The 19,939-nt window shown below is 37.5% G+C and overlaps 1 protein-coding gene across 1 annotated transcript in view; it reads right to left on the bottom strand.

Annotated features, from left to right (window-relative positions):
• The window catches only part of CCSER1 (coiled-coil serine rich protein 1), a 538,501-nt gene that overhangs the window by 487,465 nt on the left and 31,097 nt on the right, over window positions 1–19,939 (bottom strand). Inside the window, exon 3 of the mRNA XM_041424489.1 lies at window positions 2,980–3,073. Coding sequence (XP_041280423.1) covers window positions 2,980–3,073 — 94 coding nt within the window. The remainder of the gene's footprint in view (window positions 1–2,979; window positions 3,074–19,939) is intronic.

Genomic DNA, 19,939 nt, shown 5'->3' with positions numbered 1-19,939 from the left:
CTAAGAACACATGCATTAACTCTCAGTTGACTTTAGTATGGCATACGTGTGAATGTCAGATAGACAGATGCCCTGCAAATATTAGAGAAACATGAGGAACTTGCCAGGAAGGTAAAAAAATACTGTAATAAAATGGATTAAATATGTAAAGCTGACATAATATAGGGCTGAATCTTCTATAGAAGAGACAGCACATCTGTCTAACCTCTGACTAAAGGAGGCTCGCAAATCTGTACGCCTGCAACTGTCCTGACTGAATTTTACCAAAGCGGGCCATAGGCAAACTCGCAAGCCCACAGTTTTAAAGAAATCTTCACAAAGAGTTCAACAAATCTGCAACTGACAAAAATTACAGAAAATCATCTACTTTTCAGGCCAGTCACATACCTGAAGAATTAAACAGTCCTTTGGTTTAATTTGAATTCCATTAGAATAATATGTTCTACAGTAACAGTACTTGATCATCCTCCGAGTGCAATCTGCTGTCTTCTTGTTTCTGAAGCAGTCAGATTAAAAATCTTTTAAAAAACATACATTACCTCCCAATTACATGACAGAGCTTATATGTGCATGCCCAGAAATATGATCAATTTCAATCTGATGAATTTATGAAAGTGTAAAGCTCTTCATTAAATTAACTGTATGTCTTTAACGTGATCACTTCATCCTTTCAGTATTCTGGTGCCTATAGAAAAAATTGCATAAAAAATATTTGCTAATGTAATTTAATTGAAAAAGTTTAGAAGAATTCTATTTAGGTATGAATAGAGAGGCTCTTGGAAAAAAACAAGCAAACACAGAAGTGAAAACAGAGAACAAACTGACTTGGAATTACTGAAAAAAATTTTTGAAAATTCTTAAATCCTGGAAGTTGGCCTCAACGTAACAAAGGAATCAGAAAAGGAATTTGTTAAAAGTGTTTAAATGTCAGTATATAGTTCAAGGCTTTTATGCACTTCAGTGGTATTCAAATGCCAAGTCACTAAAAATCAAGCATACTGCTTCAATATCTTAATGCAAATTAAGGTGATGACTTATAACCACATGAACCATTTTGGGCCAGATCATCAAGCAAAATAAAGACATCAGCTTTTTTTTGGTGAAATTGAGCCATACTGTGGCTCTACCCTTCCAAATCTTTCTTCCAAGTGAATGACTTGAAAAAAACAGTGACAGCTAGGGAAATGCTAATTTTTTTGCAGCTAGATTCACCACCAAACAAATAAAACCAAAGAACAAATATTACTAAAATAAACACATTTGTGTTTAAAGACAGTGTGCATACTGCAGTTTGTGTCTCCACATTATTGCTCAGAATAGAAATGGTAACCATTCTTCAGAGGACAATGTAGACCTCTGTTTTAAAAGCATCTCATTTGCTCTGGATAATGAGCCAAGAGCAGGAAGATTATGTGTCATACCACATCTCCATCTTAATTACCTCTCTATCAAGTATGTTGCTCAGACATTATTATTTTAGCTGCTCTAGAAGCTGCTACAAAATCTTTGTAATCATATACTGGACATAACTTTTATTTCACTGTAACTTAGTGCTTTGTGAAAAAAGGAGGAAAACAAAGGTCAGGCCAAGTGCAACACATCAGGGAAGTTTATTTATGGAAAACAGTTCTGCCAGTTAACTCCTTTCCAACCAGTCCAGGGAATAAGTAAGTTTGAACCCCATATGACTTCTTAGAAAATGCATTGTTTGTTTCTGAAGCTTTTTGAAATCACATTTCTTTACCCATCATTCAACTTTCTGTAAACAGTTAATAGCACTATTCAGAATGGGGTAGAAAAGTCCTTTTCTGCGCAGTTCATTTATTGCATCCCAGCTTCCAACACCTTAGAAAACTATGATCATGAACATATTACTGCTGCAACCTTCTATACTCCCTACCAAAGCAAACAGAACAGATGTTTCATCCGATAAGTAGATATGCAAACAGGCTTAAAAGCACGGCACAATGGTTAAACAGAATTATCACAGAGATAATTCAGATATGCTCACAGAACAATCAAACACAGAAAATATCGAACAGAACCACAATCCAAGCAGTTTATCTGTAACCATTGCTAAATTTGCATCTAAGAAGGAACCAGAACTGAAGACGGTCCACACCAGCCAGCACATGTCCCAAAAGCCCCACTTCCACATGAGTCTGCAGCAATGTGCACTGTGGGCAACTATGTGGGAGAAACGGGGATCAGGGAACAGTAGGTAAAAGAGAAGGTGAGAATTCCTCAGGGTTAAACTCATGGCACTGTCAGAATAGGGCATCATGGCAGAGTACAAACCCAGAACTCCACCTGGGATCAAGCACAAGTCCCACACAGGTTTGAAGACTCTCCAAACCCTGCTGAGACGAGCAGGAATTCTATTGACAGACAAGGTCCTGCTGTCTCACATTCCAGCAAAGGAAATATTCTCTTCACAGGTCCCACAACTTACCTTGCATAATCCTATTGTGAAATAGTAGTAAACACAGTATATAGCAATAGTCAATTGCTATTAATCAAGGCACTGCAACAAGGCTTTAACCAAACATGAGTGAAACCATCAAGTTACACTCATGTTTCCAGCCAAACCTTCTTTATTTGAAAAATATTATTCTGGCACACATAAAATGTGATCACAATTATTCCACCAATGCTCTTTTGTTAAGTGCCTGGGGAAGGCAGCAGTCATTTTAAGTATTTAGAAAAACAGACAGATCTGCCCTTGGTACTGAAATTCTGTAGCTGTAAAAATCACTTCCATTTCATAACTGACCATATGAAATCCAAGTGCTGTGTAAACAGCATTTTTCTGATTAATTACAAACACATTTAGAAATAACTCTAAAAAATGAATACCACTCTCCTACTTCCAAGAAAATTACTCCTTTTTATTTCCAAGTAATTGTACTGAACATATTTGCTTTTTATTCCTAGAATAACATAACCCCACTGATGACAGACAGCATTTATCTGACTTACCAGAACGCTGGTGATGTTGCTCTTCCAGGAACTCCAAGTCAAGCATTAGGTCATCTTCATCCAACTCACAGGAACCCAAGTTATTCAAAACATCCTAGAATAGATTTAAAAAAAAAAAAAAGAAAGAAAGAAAAGCAGCATTAGAAGCATTTAGACAGATAATTTAGCCAAATTGCACTAAATGATTTCCAATCAGATCTGAAAAACATGTTTAAGAAGGAGCTAAAGAAAATTCTTCTGTTAACATTAGACCAGTGAGAAATGGTCTGAAACAGCTGTCTAACCTGAGATGTTTGTCACCCTTGTCTTTTTAGAGGATCTCAAATATTTTTTTTAAAAAACTCAGAAGTACAAGTAATACCATCTATCTTTTTTTTTTTTTTACAGTTTGTGATGGTTTTGTGCCTTTGCAAGTTTAATCATAACTTTTTATGAATAATAAAAATGATATTTTTAGCACAACATAAAAGTATCAGTGCATGTTTTTTTATTAAATTTTGGAATTCTGAGCACTGCCTGCCCTTACCAATACACTTTGAAGAGACATTAACTGCTTTATTTATCGAAAGGATAAAGAGTTGAAAATTTAGCATAAATAGGAAATTCAGGCATGAATTATCAACTTGTCGATTTTTAAGTACTTATGTGAGTGGCAAAGGCTTATATAGACAGAGAAGAAACCTGCTTCTTAAGTGTAGCTGCTTAGGTCCCCATTACCATTTGTTTGCCGTGTCTTAACCACAGACAGATAAGGCATGTTTACAGACAGGGATAATAATTCTCCACCTTCTTCCCGTATGTATTTTATTTTATGGTAATTTCTTTTGATGAGGTAATACATTGATTTTCTCCACAGTCACCAACACCTAGCCAAAGCTAATACAATGCCTTCTCCAGATGGCATTTTGTTTGTTGATCAACAAGCAATATTGCAGGGCTCAATTTTTCAGTCCATCCACAGGCAAGTAAATCATTAGACGCTGCATGGGATGGATGCTGGCACCCTGTGTACTGCACATGCTCCCAACACTAATGTAACATAACAAATCAGAGTGAAAGAGGTCAGGTTATCTTCCCAAACCATTGAACTCTCTGGGAGATCTCTGCATAGCAATCTGCTGTATAGAAAGCAGAGAAATATGACAGTAGTATACATTAAACTAGTAAAAGTCCTTCTTGACTTCAGTTCCAATCGTATTTTTTTTTTAGGTTCCTTCTAATTCTTTAAAGTATTTTCCCACCACAATAGATGCCACCTCTTATTCCTACTTACCACTTGCACCTATTTAACTCATTGGAGAACTTATTTCTTCAAATGCTGTTTTCTACTCTTTCACAAACAACATACAGGCAGAACAAGGACTTCTTCTTGCATTCTTTTCCTGACTTGCCATCAGCACAAGAAACCTCTCACAAGACACAGAAGCCGCTGCTAATGCTGCCACTAGATTTTTGCTCCCTTTTTAAATGTAGATGCTATTATGCACGCAAGCTTAATCAAATGGTATATTAAACTCAGACAAAGCATAACATAGTTTGTTTATATATTGCTTTATCCGTGCACCAAATAATTTGATGAAAACATCCAGAAGAACAATCCATGCAATTTTTAAGCAACAGCAAAAAGTTTTTCATGCCAGTAGAGGCAAAAGGTAAAAAGGCTGGAGTACACAGGTTTGTTCTTTACCTTAAAATTACTGTCTATAGTATAGCTGACCAACTGAATCCACATTGATATTAATGCTCAGCATCCTTTGATAAGCTACACTAGCAAGGTGCAATGATTTCATCTTAATTGAGCATCGCCTACATCTTGTGCAGTAAATTATGTGTGATCTGAAATCCAGGGAGATTGCCTGCAAAAACATAGTGACTCACAGCCTTCATCAAGAAACAAATTCAATTTGATTTGGAATTAACAAACACAAACAGAACCACAATTTTCTAAACTGAAGAGCTGAAAAAACCATGTAAGAGGCACCAAAAGAAAAAAGGTTGTATTCAACTCTCCACCTGCTTATTACTGCTTTTCAGGAAGATCTTCACCGCCTGAGTAATGCTCTGAGTGGAAGCAAACCATGCTCCATCTATCCTCTCTGTTCTGCAAGGCTGACGTCATCCTGCTCCACACAGCAACACCTCTTCTCATCCACCTGAGCTGAGGGTTCCCAGCTGCCCTCCCAAAGCACCTGTAACCCCTCCCTTTGCCTTCCCTTTCCTACAGCCTCTTCAATTGCACCAACAACAGCAGGCAAGCTGAAGTGACAAAGCAAAGCACCCCTGGGTTTTTTTCTTTCATAAGTACCTCCTCCAGGCAAAGAGTCTCCCCCTCTGCTCCCAGGAGTTCACTTGCTCTTTATAAAGAACAAATCACAGGACTGGGACCAAGCAAATCAGAGCAGCTACTGTCCATCATGGCAAGAACAGGGGCTTGACAGGGCTGCTCCACTTCCAAGGATGTCAGTGATGGCAGTCTAGCTGATTCCCTGCTCTGATGGTCCACCTGTGAGCAGAGCTTTTCCATGGACACAAACCAAAAATGAACTCACAAATGCATAAAAGCCCACCCAAGCAGAGAGCATTAGTTAGATTCCCAAGGCATTTCAAACTAAGTAATATTTTCTGAAAACATATAATTAGAAAAAAAACCAGAGCCAAGTTCTCAGAATGACCCGACTAATGTCACAGCACAGTTCAGCGATACCGCTGCGAGTGCACACCAACATCCTCCACCCCTCTGCCTCCTCACCAGGATTCGTTATTCCTTTGTTGCTACGATAATTAGCAAAAATTGTAATTTCCTTTAAAGTTTAATATCTCTTGACCTTTTGCCCATTCTTCCCCTCACCATTGCCATGGCAGTCTTTGAAGAATAACACAATTAAATATTAAAAAAAAATAAAATAAGAGAGAGATTGAGCCCTAAAGAGCATTCCAAATTAGTAGTTTCAAGGCTTTGCTACATAAAGGAAAATAAATTAATTCTCCCATCAAAGTCTCATGGAACCATTTGTTGTCTGTTTAGGGTGGCATAACTTTTATTTATTTTAGGAGGCAAACCATTTAGTTAAGGCACAATCTTGCAGCAAAAAGCTCCTTATTGACCCTGTAATAGCCCTTCAGAAGCCTTAAGACATACTTCCTACTTCCAGGGTAGACATGCTTGACTTCTACTATAATTTTGACTTTATAATAGACTCAAAATTAACATGACGGTGTTTTTTTTTTCCTTTTCCACATGCTTTTTTCTTCTAGTCTATCTGGAAGTTTATCATAACCTGTGAGAAGAGCACATGAACACAATCCATCATTTGCCCACATGTCTCAGATTTTCCTGGTCAACACAGCCTGCAACTAGTTTAAACACTAATAAAGTAATTTAGTGAATTTCAGTAATTCAGTTTGCCAACCATACCTTCCACCTTTGAGCTGGTGGACTACCACTGTTATTTTAAGAAGTTTCTATACACACAAGAATTCAGCAGTAATACTTCAAACGTTATTCAATACTTCAAATGTTCAATAAGTACAAACTGAGTCTAAACAGCAGTAGTTCATACAATGGCTCGGGATGTGTTTGATAACCAATAATAGCTGTAAGCAGAACAGGATGCTCATCTAAGGATATTTCAAGGCATCAGTAACTTCTTATTAACATTTTCATATTTAAAATTCTTTCAGCAACCACAAGAAGTACAAACTGCTGTTCTCATCCAACTGGGTATCTTACACAGGACTCACTGAATTCCATGGTACTCAACTTAGTCTGGCCCTAGTTACAACTTCCTTAACATTCTTAAGTAATATGACCTACGAACAGCTTTAGTATCAAAAAATACCCAGTGGTTTGCACATGTATAGTTCAGAAACAGTTAAAACTTTTCAGTGATAGAGATGTACCAGGCACACAGTTCCCTCAGCCAATAAGTTTACTCAGGCTTGTTCAAGATTTCCTTCCTACACTTTAGTACCCTCCATATCTCCTTTCTCTCTTCCCAGTTTCCCTTCCTAAGAACAGCAAAGGAAAAGAAATCTAGTGCATAATACATAAATTTTAGTCCCCTTCCAGAATAGCAAAGTATTTAATTATTTTTATACCTGTTCACTTCAGAGGACAACACTACAACTGAATCTGGAATAAATAACAGCAACTTTAGCAGTAAATATATATAAAATGCCTAAGATAACTGGTCTCAAATCTACCACTGGGCTTTAAATAATAAAAATCTTTATGAAGGCTTCTTTACTATGTTTTTTTTTTCCTAATTATTACTCCAAATAACTAACTTAAGCATATAAATACCTAGTCAAATTACTGCTTATGGAATTACGGTTTAGTCCTCTAAAAACTGACTACTCTGCTTTTTAAAAATGGCAATAAAACACACATATAAATATGTAAATACACTACTGTATATTATTTTGTTAAGCAATATAATTCAATTTCACATGGACCGAGCAAAACTGTATTAATTGCACAATACATGTAAACCAAGCAGGCTAAACCCATGCAGAACTGACTATTTACAACTCATAGATAAAACCAAGTTTAATGATTGGGTTGAGGTAACAAGGCTGCAGGCACAGATTCTCTGTCAATACCAGCATTTTTGGCATGTTGCATCTGTTGTTTCGTAATTTTGTTCTAATTAACATGTACTCCCTGGTCAACATGAATTCCAACAACTTTTGTATATTTCTCAAGTGCTGTTGGTCATCCTGAGAGAGATTCAGCTCTTGATAAATCTTGTTTTGCTGAGGAAGGGGATGCAATTCTTTTTTTTTCTGACCAGTGTTTTTGGTTACCACACACAGGTTGAATACGGAGCCTTGCATTTTCCAGTGTATTTCCAGGTTCTTTTACAGATAGAGATTTCCATTTCATTGCTGAATTGTGTTACTGCAACAAAATCTTGACTATTTGCTCAGAGATTGTTCAAGGGCTTTGAGAACCTGAGGTCCAGTAAGCAATTTAAGCTACAAGACTGAAGCACTGGCATGTTCTCAATTATTCAGTTGAAAACCATTTCTCTCAAACACACCCATGGCTGAAGAAGATACACAAGTTACCTTATAAACACATTGCTACAACCTTACTGCCATGAACACCAACATACTGACTACATTTCAATCTTTAATGGATCTTTTGGTCTAGCTTTGCTCTGTTTGACACTCTTTTGTCACTACACTTCCCCTGATGCTTGCCTTGCAAAATTCTCACTGCTGCTGCAACTAAATTGAGCAGTTGAGATTTGATCATGGGCATCCCTCCTGGAAACCTGAGTCTTATACACACACACACAAACAGAGACACAATTTTCCTCAACTGTCTGTAATTCTGCCCCACTGCCTCTTTAGACTGTATCAGGTAAGCCCTAAATCTCAGGGGAATAAATTTTTAACACTTTTTTCCCCCCAGAAATAATAGCAAGGGTCTCATTTGCCTAAGTGATTATGCAGCGATCACTGGATTTTCAAAGATATTTTTAGAAATACAAGAACAGTATTTTAAACTCATTTGGCTTCTGTTTTGCCTTCCTTTCCTCTCACATTGACCTCTAGACATTTTTCTAATTGTCTTCCTCTGTATAACTGTTCTTAACTATCTTCTAAATACAGATTTTCATATATTACTGGTAGGAGAGGGAAGGACATTTCCAAAATGTAAGGATTTAATGCTCGTGCATCCCCATTGAAATTACGCTGTAAATGTTAATATCTAATATTATAGATTCCTTTTTTCCTTCACTGTATATGTGGGAGGCTATTTGAAATCAATGCCTTTGCAAGAGTATATAGAAAACACACTCTAGGGAGAATACTTTGATTTTTTGTGAAGTCACATGTATGACAATTCACCTGTATCAACCAAGGGTCACTGAATATCTGATGCTAGAGAAGAACAAAATTAAATCCTTATTTCAAGACTGAAATGATTTCTAAAGATTGCTGAAGGATAGTACTTCATCAAAATTGTATTCAACAAAGGAACGTGGCATACAATCAGCATAAGAATGAAAACTCAGACATACTCAAGGAAAAAGAAAGACCTTGAGCTATTTAAAGTAATGTTAGCTGCTAGAACTGTACCTGAATAATTCATGGACATAATGAAGTATTTTCCCTTCTGCTCTCTCCCACACACTTCAAAGGGAAAATGAAAGTATATGAAATCCAGCAAACAGAAAAACTTTTAAAAACATAAAATCTCTGCCAACAGCCTGAAAATCTTTGCATCAAGTGTAAAGCTTATGGATTACTTTCATATACCAAGAGGAGCTTAAAACAGTTCTTTTCTCCTGAACAGCACCATCCAAAAAGCATACTATTCCCTACATGAATAAACTGAAGATTTTAGAAAAGAAAAAATAAATGTTGCCATGTTTGGCAAAAACATCTTCTGTAGGTAACACGTGAAAATCCCATTATATAATAAATTAATGTGCCCTTAAGAACCAAAGACAGAAAATTAGCAGTGGAGGGAACAGTCTAACTACAGAGCACAGATCCATCATGCCGTTCTTCAAAATATTTCCTGCATGCACTCTTTCGGCCGTGTAAGGGAAGAGCAGTACTTTCCACCTGACTGGTGCTTCTGCCCTTTCGATTCTCTCCGTGCATTAAATCAATGTCTGCAATGATGCTCCTCTTGCCCGAATGATTATAACTAATGGAGTCTCCCAACAGGTCTCAGGCTGGCACTCACTCACAGAGGGCTCCTTGTGCCACAGATCTGGCCAGCTCCCCAGTGCCACTCAAGGGGAATGCAGCCAAGCCCAAGAGCTGCTGGTGGCAGAACAGGACCTGCCCATGCTCTTGTCCTGCCAAAGTGTCAGTCAAAAACACAAGGGCAAAGCCAGTGTTTTGGTAGCACAGGAAAGCAACCAATAGTATAACCGGTAACAAGACAAAAGTATTTTGGAACGCTGCTAAGCATAGGAATATGAATAATACGCAGTTCCAAAGACTCAAACAGAGAATAGCGACATGTTTGCACAAACCATGTGTAGCAAAACATACAAAAAAACCTGAGAAAGATGATAACAAAGGTGATGCGGCAGGCAGGAGAGAGACAAGTGATGGAATCAGAACTGATCCTCATTCCAAAAATTAGATGACCTATAGGAGAGGTGGATAAAGTCCCCTCCCTTTCCTTTTGGGGTGGAGGCTGACAAGGACAAAGCCATCAAGGACGAGTGCACAAAGATGAGGAACAAAGAAGCAGCACAAGTTGGATCCAGTTTCCAACAGTCCAGAGAGCAGAGCCTGGCCTCCACAGACCCCATGAGGGTGATGGCAAGGACCACCCCACCAAGACTGACTTTGTTCCTCATCTCCTAAACAATCCCATTTTTAGTTCTGCAGCCATCTTTAATTCATACACATATACAGGTATGTGCACACACCCACCTGCAACACAGGCACAGATAAACAGCTCTGAAGAGAGCTGGGAGGCAACAGGCGGCCTCAGCATTTAAAAGCTGTAGTTCTATACAATTTTAAGAAAATTTAAGCCATTTTAAGCGTCTACCATAGTATTCTAAATTCATGTTCAAGTCAACCCTAGTTGATAAGGATCAACTCTTGACAGACCTGATAAAAGACAGCAGTCACCTAACCCTGAATTCACTATTTGTCAAGACTTTTGAAGTAAAAGCCACACTGAAAATGTGCCAAAGCTTCCATGCAGCAGAAAGCCTGAGAACTGTATCTGTGAAAAAAAGGAAAAAACTATCAGAGAAGTGCTTTACTTAATAGTCACCACTCTTTCAAATAATTATTTAGAGTGTCAAGATTCACTTTGGTTGTAAACAGAATCAAGACAATGTGTTCAAAAACGTACATACATTTTTCATACATCAACCTGCAATTTCATTAACAGAATCCTAGGGGAAAAAAAAAAAAAAAACAACATTCTTAAGGAAGTATGAAAACACAGCTCAAAAAATGCAATGAAGTTTAAAGGGACCAAACAAATCCTCCTTCAGTATTTTTTTTTCCTCCTCACTCACACACACATATGCTTTCCTCCCAGCAGAGGGACCCATCTGCAACATATAATCTGCTTTATGGATTAGTTAACATTTTCACAGCTTTTGTAATAGGCAAAGCATTATGCAAGCATTCTAGTGCAGTCATTATCAGAACACAGCTTTGTGTAATTTTTCTACATTCTTACCGGATTTTTCTGCCAAACACAGAAAAAGCTCCTCAAGTATCTCTATCCAGTATTTATACAGAATGTAATTTCAGACCCCTCTGTGAAGCTTATTTGTATATACGTTAAAGATGTGAGTACATGTCAACAGTGTCCAACAGGTTATTCACAAGGATTGGTCAGTTATTTTTTTCCAAAACCACTCAAATTACAAACATAACTTACATCTAAACTTCCTGTCACTTGAAACTTTGTCTGTGTACTGAAAGCACCCAATTCAGTGCTTCAGTCAATATTTAAAGGGTCAAAATTTGCTTTATGACACTTAAGGAATTTTCAATTCTATTTTTGCCTTTTCTTAACCAGTGGTATAGAGAGGGGAAGAAGAAAGAATATAACCATAGGACTAGTGAGAACCTGAGTGCCAAAAAGAGAAAAATTTGATATCAGGGGATACAATAGGGAGAATCTCAGTACTTATACTCATTACAAACCCCTACCACTCCTCCTGTGTCAAACGCTTATCTAAAGAATATCATTGCTCTGACAAGCTACACCAGAACCACTCACCTATTGCCACAATCCAGCACCAGCCACAGCCATCTGGCAGACACAGCTGAATTCAAACTCCTTTCCCCAAACTGGTACATAGCAAGTTCAAGAACTGATTGATTTTCCTTGCAAATAAAAGAATGTTCCAGTTCTAGTTATATCTAGCTATACTATTGGAGTCAGCACTTTTGGATGTCAAGTGAGAATAATCTGTTTTATGGCTTGAGCATGATTTTATTTCTAAGAAAAGACTAAGAACTTTCTGCATATCAAAAACTCCAAACTCTTGTAGACATATGATTAAATAAATATTTTTTCTTCCCAATATTATTATAAGCCAATTAAGGCTGAACTTTCCATTTCTAGTTTTAAATTCTAGCCTCTAAAATTGGTGATAAATCACTGAAAAGTGTGCCTTGCAAATGAAGCCACAAGTGACCCTTTGGTACAGTGTTATAAATGCAATATATAATAGAAATGCTATGGCTAATATTATTTGAATTTTTTCTGTTTCCATGGCAACTTTGGCCTACGGCTGCTCTGGTAAACAAGGGTTTGTAGCATTCTTTGAGAAATTCTTCTGCTCAAAAAGCATTTTTCCACTACTGCATACTTTTCTCCACTTTTTTCGTTCCGTTTCTGTTTAGATTCTTCCTTTTTCTGTTGGAAGAAAACTGTAATGTCAATTACTGGTCCAGAAGAAATTTTTTTTTCTTTTATTATCACAGTTGAGTGGGCAGTGAATTGGGAACTTGAAGCAAGGCAAACCATTACAAGCTTTGACTAACAGCAGCAATACAAAATGCAACATCCCATCTTGGAGAGTTATCAAATCACAGAGACAGAAACCACAGCCACTTGCTGGACGTCCTGCAATGCAGCCATTTGACTGGCTCTGTTACTTCTCCCCAGGACTTTCAAAAGTATTTGTTGCTTAAAACACCTATCTCTTTCTACATCTGCATTGTCTTCTAACAAATACTTGGCTCTAGACCACAAATGAAAGAACAGCCTCAATATTTATGAAACAGTGTCCAATTCTTTTCCATGATTTACGCAGGTGCTACACCTGCACAGAAAAATTTGGCATGCCAGGCATCCCAGCTTAATAACAGAACACTGTATCTGCATATCAGAGTTCACCTGGCTGTTATGTTCAAATTCAGAGATGACCAAAACTGCCGTTCACCTTGCCAACCACAACTAGGGACAACCAACACAATCTGGCTGTGTCACAGCATTCGCCTACCAAAAAAAAAAAAATCTGTTGATGAAGTCAGTGTGCTATTAAGAGGGTGATCTCCCTGCCAGAGCAAAAAGGAAAGGCCTGAGAACACAACACTCTTGGAGAGGTATAACACACCCTGAACTACGGCCAGGGAAGACAATTAGCCTAGCTTAAAGCTTTTGGGCACCTCTGTCTGTCCAGCCTACCCCAACAATAGTGCTACTTTCATCATTGCTTCAGAGCCCAAAGCAGTAGCTGAAGATAATTGCCTTCGTAAGGCAATGAACTCAGAGTTCATTTTAAGCACAACATAACCCTCAGCCTTGTTAAATGCCTCACACACTGTTACTTGCTTGCAGGACATCCAATCCTTCAGTAATTTGAGTCAATATAGCAGCTTAAAAAATCAGACTGATCTCCGGCTTATTAGATTGAGAAAATGTAGTTGTTGATGCATCCCAACCAATGAAGTTCAAATAATAATGTTACATAAAATGGATGCTATATATACATGCATATGGGGCCCAAATGCCACGTAAGTATTGTAGAGTCTGGATCTGTGTCTAGATCAGATGAAAACTAAATTCTAAAATGTTAGGTATAGGATTTACCACAAAACTTGTTTTTCATTCTCCTTATAGGTCTTTTACCCCCAGTTCTTTTTCCATTTCTTTCTGTTCACTGTGTCGTTTTGCTTTTAAATGGTATCTGCTCTGTTTCTTTGACAATTCCAATTCTTCCTATAAATTTAACAGAAATAATGTGCATATAATATAGAATAGTCAAGAAATAGCATATTTTTGACTTAGAAGGACAGTCAGTGAAAAAACGCAGCCACTGAATCAGCAACTTGGTTGTTAAAGGCTCTCTGGTTTGGCATATAAATATCATATATGAAGTCATAGAAGTCTTCAACCGAGGATATGACAAGCCTGGTGTTAGAACAAATGGAGATGGGTGGCTTAGTACACTTAGGAGATAGACCTCAAACAGTCTAGAAAGGCTCAGTTCTGCTAGGAAGTACTCCAAAGACCTTTTTCACTAATCAACATTTATGCATCTTCAGTCTAGAGAGCAATTTAAACTCTCTGAGAGGTCATGGTGACACTGTCAGAAACTCTCAAATCTTAACCAAAAAAGACTGTCATTATAATGATTTTCACTTGCCATTAATTCCCGGCTGCCTAATTTACTACAGTAGAAAGCAGTCCCCCAGTACTAATTGGAATGAATTTTTAATTTAATAGTCTAATGTGCTCCAGTTTGGGACTTTTTTTCCTTTCATCGAATCAATGCTCTCATTATTTGTTAACGGCTAGGTGCTCAGGGCAAATTGTTAAGAAGCCTAAAAAAAGCCTCTCGGTCAACAGTCTAGACTTTAAAAGGATCACAGGGTAAGATATAATTTTCTTTCAGAATTAAGTAAAAGACAGTCTTCTGATTTGAATGGGATAGTAGCATTTATAGGTTCAGATAACAAATTGTTTCTGTTTCATTCCCACTCTAAGGCAACACCTCAAAAACCCAGACTCGCTCAGCATGTCAGGTTTTTATCCCATAACAAGAATGAGATAAATCCTCATGGACTAAACTTCAGTAGGTCCATCACAATAAATTCATTTAGAGAATACCTGCCACAAAATCTTATTCAGCACATAACAATTTTCAAATTTATCTAAAAAGAACTTAGTCTCTTCACCGAGACCAGTCTTCCACATCTATATAGTGAAGACTTTAAGAATAAGCTGAAGTATTAAAAAGCAAGCGTTTGATGTCTTGGAGCTGGCAGACTGGCATTATTTTGAAATGTTCCCAAGACTGAGCAAGTACTCGTACTATACTTTTGAGTATCTTATTCTGGAGTACTTGCACTGTACCAATATTAGTGATATGAAAACTACAAACTACTTATTCTCAACCAGGTTCTAACCTCACTTCAGTCAACAGGCTCCAATATCACTTTTTTACATTAGCAGACATCTTCAGACATCCAAAACAGTGACATGTTCCTTCTTGATCAGTATCCCTATTTTTATGATGTTTTTCTGCATGTAAGCTCCTTCTCTTAGTTGCTTTTGCTTTTAGTGTAAAATAAAAGTACAGAAGTAAAGATGTTGATAAATGAGGCATCAGAAGCTGCATAAAGACCAGATACTACTGAATACTACTGATACTACTGCTGAGCAAAAAAATATGATCAAACATTAAAGCCCATCCCTTCTGCAACCTTAATGCTGTATGTATAGACTGGATCAAGAAAAAATTAGGGATTTTTTTTTTCTTTCCACTTACTGGAGTCATAAAGCAAACACAATCATTGTGAAAAAGCCAGCACATGTAAAGACTGTTCTGGAGTTCAGTACTATGCAGCACTATTATTCCCAGTTCTGCAGTGGAAGAGCACATGAACTTTTACAATTAACAACTTATTAGCCTACATTCCTCAAGAACAAGGTTAATACCGTCCCATTGTCTAAGCACAACATTTTTTGTTCTATCCCTAGGAAATTTTGAACCTCTTTACCAACATTCACTAAACAGGAAAGTGACAGTCTCAAAGGCAAAATGCAGAAGGTGAGCTACAGCAGGTATTTCGAAGAGTAAGATTCAAGCACTGCATCTGCTACAAGCAAAATCCAGGTGGAAAATCGAGAGCTGTAACTGCCTCGGCCATAATGGCTTCCTTCAGTTGCAGCATCGTGTGCCTATGCAGAATGACAAAGGTGCCTTTTAATCAGTATCTCTATGCAGTGTTTACATACCAAAAAAAAAACCCAAAAACCCCATGATTTAGTGCAATATTAAACAAAGAAAATTCATAAAGTATCTTTTTTTCCATGATGTAATGCTGCATGAAATTTAGCTTTTTCATTTGGGTACAGTGCCTATTATTAAATCATTCTTTTCTGAAATGTCTTGAGGCAATGTATAGCAAAAAGGAAACCAAGTCTAAATTATGTTATGCCTCAATACAGTAGGATTTTATTTTCCCCTCCATACAGTACCTGCATTGCTATTAAGCAACATCTCTGAACAATTAGATACTCTCACTATGCTACTCAAAAAGCTGCAAATTTGTTTTTACAGACAGATGATGCATACAGAGGCAAAAGTAAAAGCATGCCGAGCTGGCCTGTCCATCACCTCACTCAAAGCATTCCTCCACATCACAGGAGAACTCCTTAGCCTGCCAGCTGCCCAATGCCTTTAGGCATCTCTTCCCCTTAGGCAACACCACAGAACTCTCAAGTTGAAGCTTGGCACATGACCTTGCCGAGTTCCAGCATAAGGATTTCACTTGCCATGGTCTTTTATCTGTTAGGATTCTTTACTCCGGAGAGATCCCATATCCTTCCCAACTCCAAGGACAAAGCACTGCCAGTGTCTTAGCACTGCAGGGTTAAAGCTCCCTGGTTATGACAGTGGCATCATCAGAAATAAAAAGCTCAAAGAGGCTTTCTTGCCACGGGCCTCACCTGCCAAGAAATCAAAAAGAACCCTGCTTGCTCTCTTCTCAAAGCCTCAACACAGTTTGCTACACTGCAGAGTGGCATGCTGCTCCTAAAAGCTCTCCAAATATTATCTGACTGCTATTTGTATAAAATAAGGAAAACATAAACCATGTTTTAATCAAAAGGCTTAGCTATCATACTACACAAGCAATCGAGCATCCTTCTACTCGGAAGCCAGGCACATTTTACAGCAGCGTCCATCATTCTGAAGAAGCCTAGTGCCACCAAGTGGCTGAGCGGAAAAATTAACTCCTAGGTAAAATGCACTGATCTGCAGAAAGCAGACACATTTCCCAGAAGAATGACTTAGAATTGCAGTTGGCAGCCTGTTTGTATTGAGAAAATCAGGTAATCAAAAATTAATTTCTAGGCACAACAATCAACAGACAACTTCATGGATCTATGAAAGAGGCAAATGGGCTACTGGCACCGCAGAGTAATTGCCTTCAGTTTTTGCATCAGAGCTCTGTATCGTAAATTTAGAGTATAATGGAAAGGTTTATACATTTAAATATTAATGCTATCCAGAATGTAAGACGTACAATATAGTTGTTATCAGTGACAGACTTGATAGCTTGCTGGCATCCTGTTAAAATTAACTCTGGCTGCAGAAGTTCGAAGTGCCTTCTCTGTTACACTTGTATTCCAACCAAAAACACACATGCTTTCCTTTCAAACTAAGACCAGGATGATAGAGTACTCACTGCCTTTTGCCCTTGATGTATATGAACTTTATATTTCAAGATTTCACTGCAAAGAAAACAAGTTTCTAAGAAATTAATTGAAGAAAAGTTCTATCGAAAAGGGGGTTTTTTTAAATCCTGGGAAGAAAGTTCCTCTTCAAAAAAAAAAAAAAAAAAACCAGCCTGTGATTGACTATTATCTGTCTCACTCCTTATTTCTTCATGGGAGTTCTTCAACTAAGCATAATCTTGTTATGGAACTCTGGCCCATTCCTATTGATTTGAAGATAACTACAAAACACAGTGCAATTTCTTCAGTGGCAACTTGTTATTTTCTCTCATTGATATTAAAAAGCCCTAGTATGATATTCTTACCAACTTTCTGTATCCATATAAATTACATCACAGGTAATGCATTACACCACATAGATATTCTAAATTTCTGTTCTATCATCAGTAAAAATAACAGTTCAGGGTAATGAACACTGTTTTCTGTTTCACGGGATATACAGTACTAGCTGATACTTTCAACCCAAGCACAAAGCAAAGAAAAATCATGTTTTTAGGTTTATTTTTGTACATCTGAAATTGCCTCTACTCAGGTCAGAGAAAATAACAGCCTCTGACACATGCATTCTTACTGTACTCTCAAGTCAGCAATGGGCAAAAAGAAAAGCTGCTAAAGATTGCATTTCTTTTTGAATACTGGGTGGTAGTGAAATTCCACATCAAGATAAATCTATTCATAGATTGCCTGTGCACTCAGAAAAAAAGCTATTAATTTCTTCTCTACAGTATAACTAATAATCTTTGCTGCTTTAGCTGATAATACAGCCCTTAACACAATGTGACACAAATGGAACTAAAAGCAGCCCATCATTAGTGCGGAGAAGGTCAAGGAGAAGACAGATTTAGACTTTTCACAGTAGTGCATGGCCCAGAGGACAAGACAGACATAGATTGAAAGGAGGTTCAGACCTGACATGTGGAGAAACTCATTCCATAGATAGGTACTGAAACACTTCCTTGTGGCTGTATGGTCTCCAGCCTTGGAGACTTTCAAGACCCAGCTGGATCAAACCTGGAATAACTCGGTCTGATCTCATACCTGGCCCTGCTGTGAGCAGGAGGTCAGACTAGAGACCTCAAAAGGTCCCTTCTGACCTGAATGACAGTATTAGTATAAAAAGCTATTCCTTCATCAGTGGTCATCAGTTGATGTTATATTGCTGTTTCTGGCATTCTAGTAGTGATAAGGTAACAAAACAAGAGGGTTTGTTCTCAGACAACTCTCACATTAAATGCGTGTAACAGCAGAGGTTCCCATTTGTAGAAACCCTGAGACTTTTCTGGAATTCATTAAGCCAAATTAAATGGGATTTCTTAACAAATAAGGTAGTACTTTCAATGATCTCCAAGAATCTGCAATCTTCTGCAGATTTCAAATTTCATTATATTCTTTCACTCATGAGACTTCTTATGTTACACTTCTCTTTTAATAACCAGTCACATCTTGTGTTTACATTTAAGAGAAGTCCTTTGTTTTATACTCATGTGTAAAGCCTGTAAAAGCTTGACTTCTAGTCAGGCAGCTGGTAAATGTTCTTGATTCCTAGCTCATGGCTGGGGGTCAACCAACAGCAATTACAAATACAAATGCTAACTATTTTCCTGAGGACATGCTACAGAAGGAGAGGGTAATTCACGCAACATTCTAATCAGCAACCAAAGCATCTTTCCATTCTGTGACTGTTTCATGCACTGAATATTTTTCTATGATTGTGAAAAAAGAGTCTCCTAAGAGTCAGACTCCAAATTTATGAGTTATGAAATTACTTTATGACACCACAATTTCTTATTTTAGTACTGCTGAAGAAAAATGTCCAAGTCATTTGCATCTGCTGATACAATATCAGAGGACTATGTTTTATGCTGACAGATAAGGCAGTCACTACTACTACTAAGTTTTAAAAATAAAAGTCAGCAAATAAAGATATGTTTTTGTAATTAATTTTGATGTTTAATTTCAGTCTCTGAACAGTAAACCCTAATGAGCATCAAAACTCTCTATGTGAAATCTAAGTAACGTGAGGTCTGTCCACATGCATATTCAAAGCTCACATCACAACAAGTTCACAGCATAGCAGGTGCTCTGCAAATTTATCCAAAGCTGATAGCTCATGGAATCAGCTGCTTGGCAACGACAACAAAGTTTACATGCAGTGTCCCTCAGACTGCAAATTCATCAAACACTGTCCCAAGAACATTTTCAACTATTCCTCATCTCATACTCCTTTAAACAGAAGTTGTTCTCAAAACAAAGGGTCACGTTCTACCAGCTTAAAATGCAAAGCTAATCAAATTTCAGGAAGGGCTTTTGGACTGGAACTGTAACTTAACTAACAGGAGCCCAGAACAAGACCAAGAAACAGCACTTTTGAATTTATTCACTTACAAATAAAATTACTTCCCCAACAGTGCAGTCTTCAATGAAAAACACTTCTACCTTTAAAGGAGCAAGTGGGCAGAAATGTGTGACTAACAGCTGGGCATGAGTGCGATTATTTCCAAGGGCTTATTCTGAAGCAAGTCTGTAACTGAGCATCTTAACATCACTACCTCTCCTACATGTTTTTCATGGGTCCTTCCCTTACTGTTTCAGGGAAGTCTGTTTTCTGGATTCACAAGGAATGGAAGTGCTATTTAATAGTTTTGCTGTCCAACAAAAATGCTCTTCTCACTCTTTGGAATTAAACAAAAAAAAAAAAAAAAAAAAAAAAAAAAAAAAAAAAAAAAAAAAAAAAAAAGGTTTGAAAAAAAAAATTTT

The sequence above is a fragment of the Onychostruthus taczanowskii genome, unplaced genomic scaffold, assembly GCF_017590055.1.
Source record: "Onychostruthus taczanowskii isolate IOZ18803 unplaced genomic scaffold, ASM1759005v1 scaffold82, whole genome shotgun sequence".
NCBI lineage: Eukaryota > Metazoa > Chordata > Aves > Passeriformes > Passeridae > Onychostruthus > Onychostruthus taczanowskii.
Note: the sequence above shows the minus strand (reverse complement) of the source record. Positions and strands in the feature narration are given on the sequence as shown.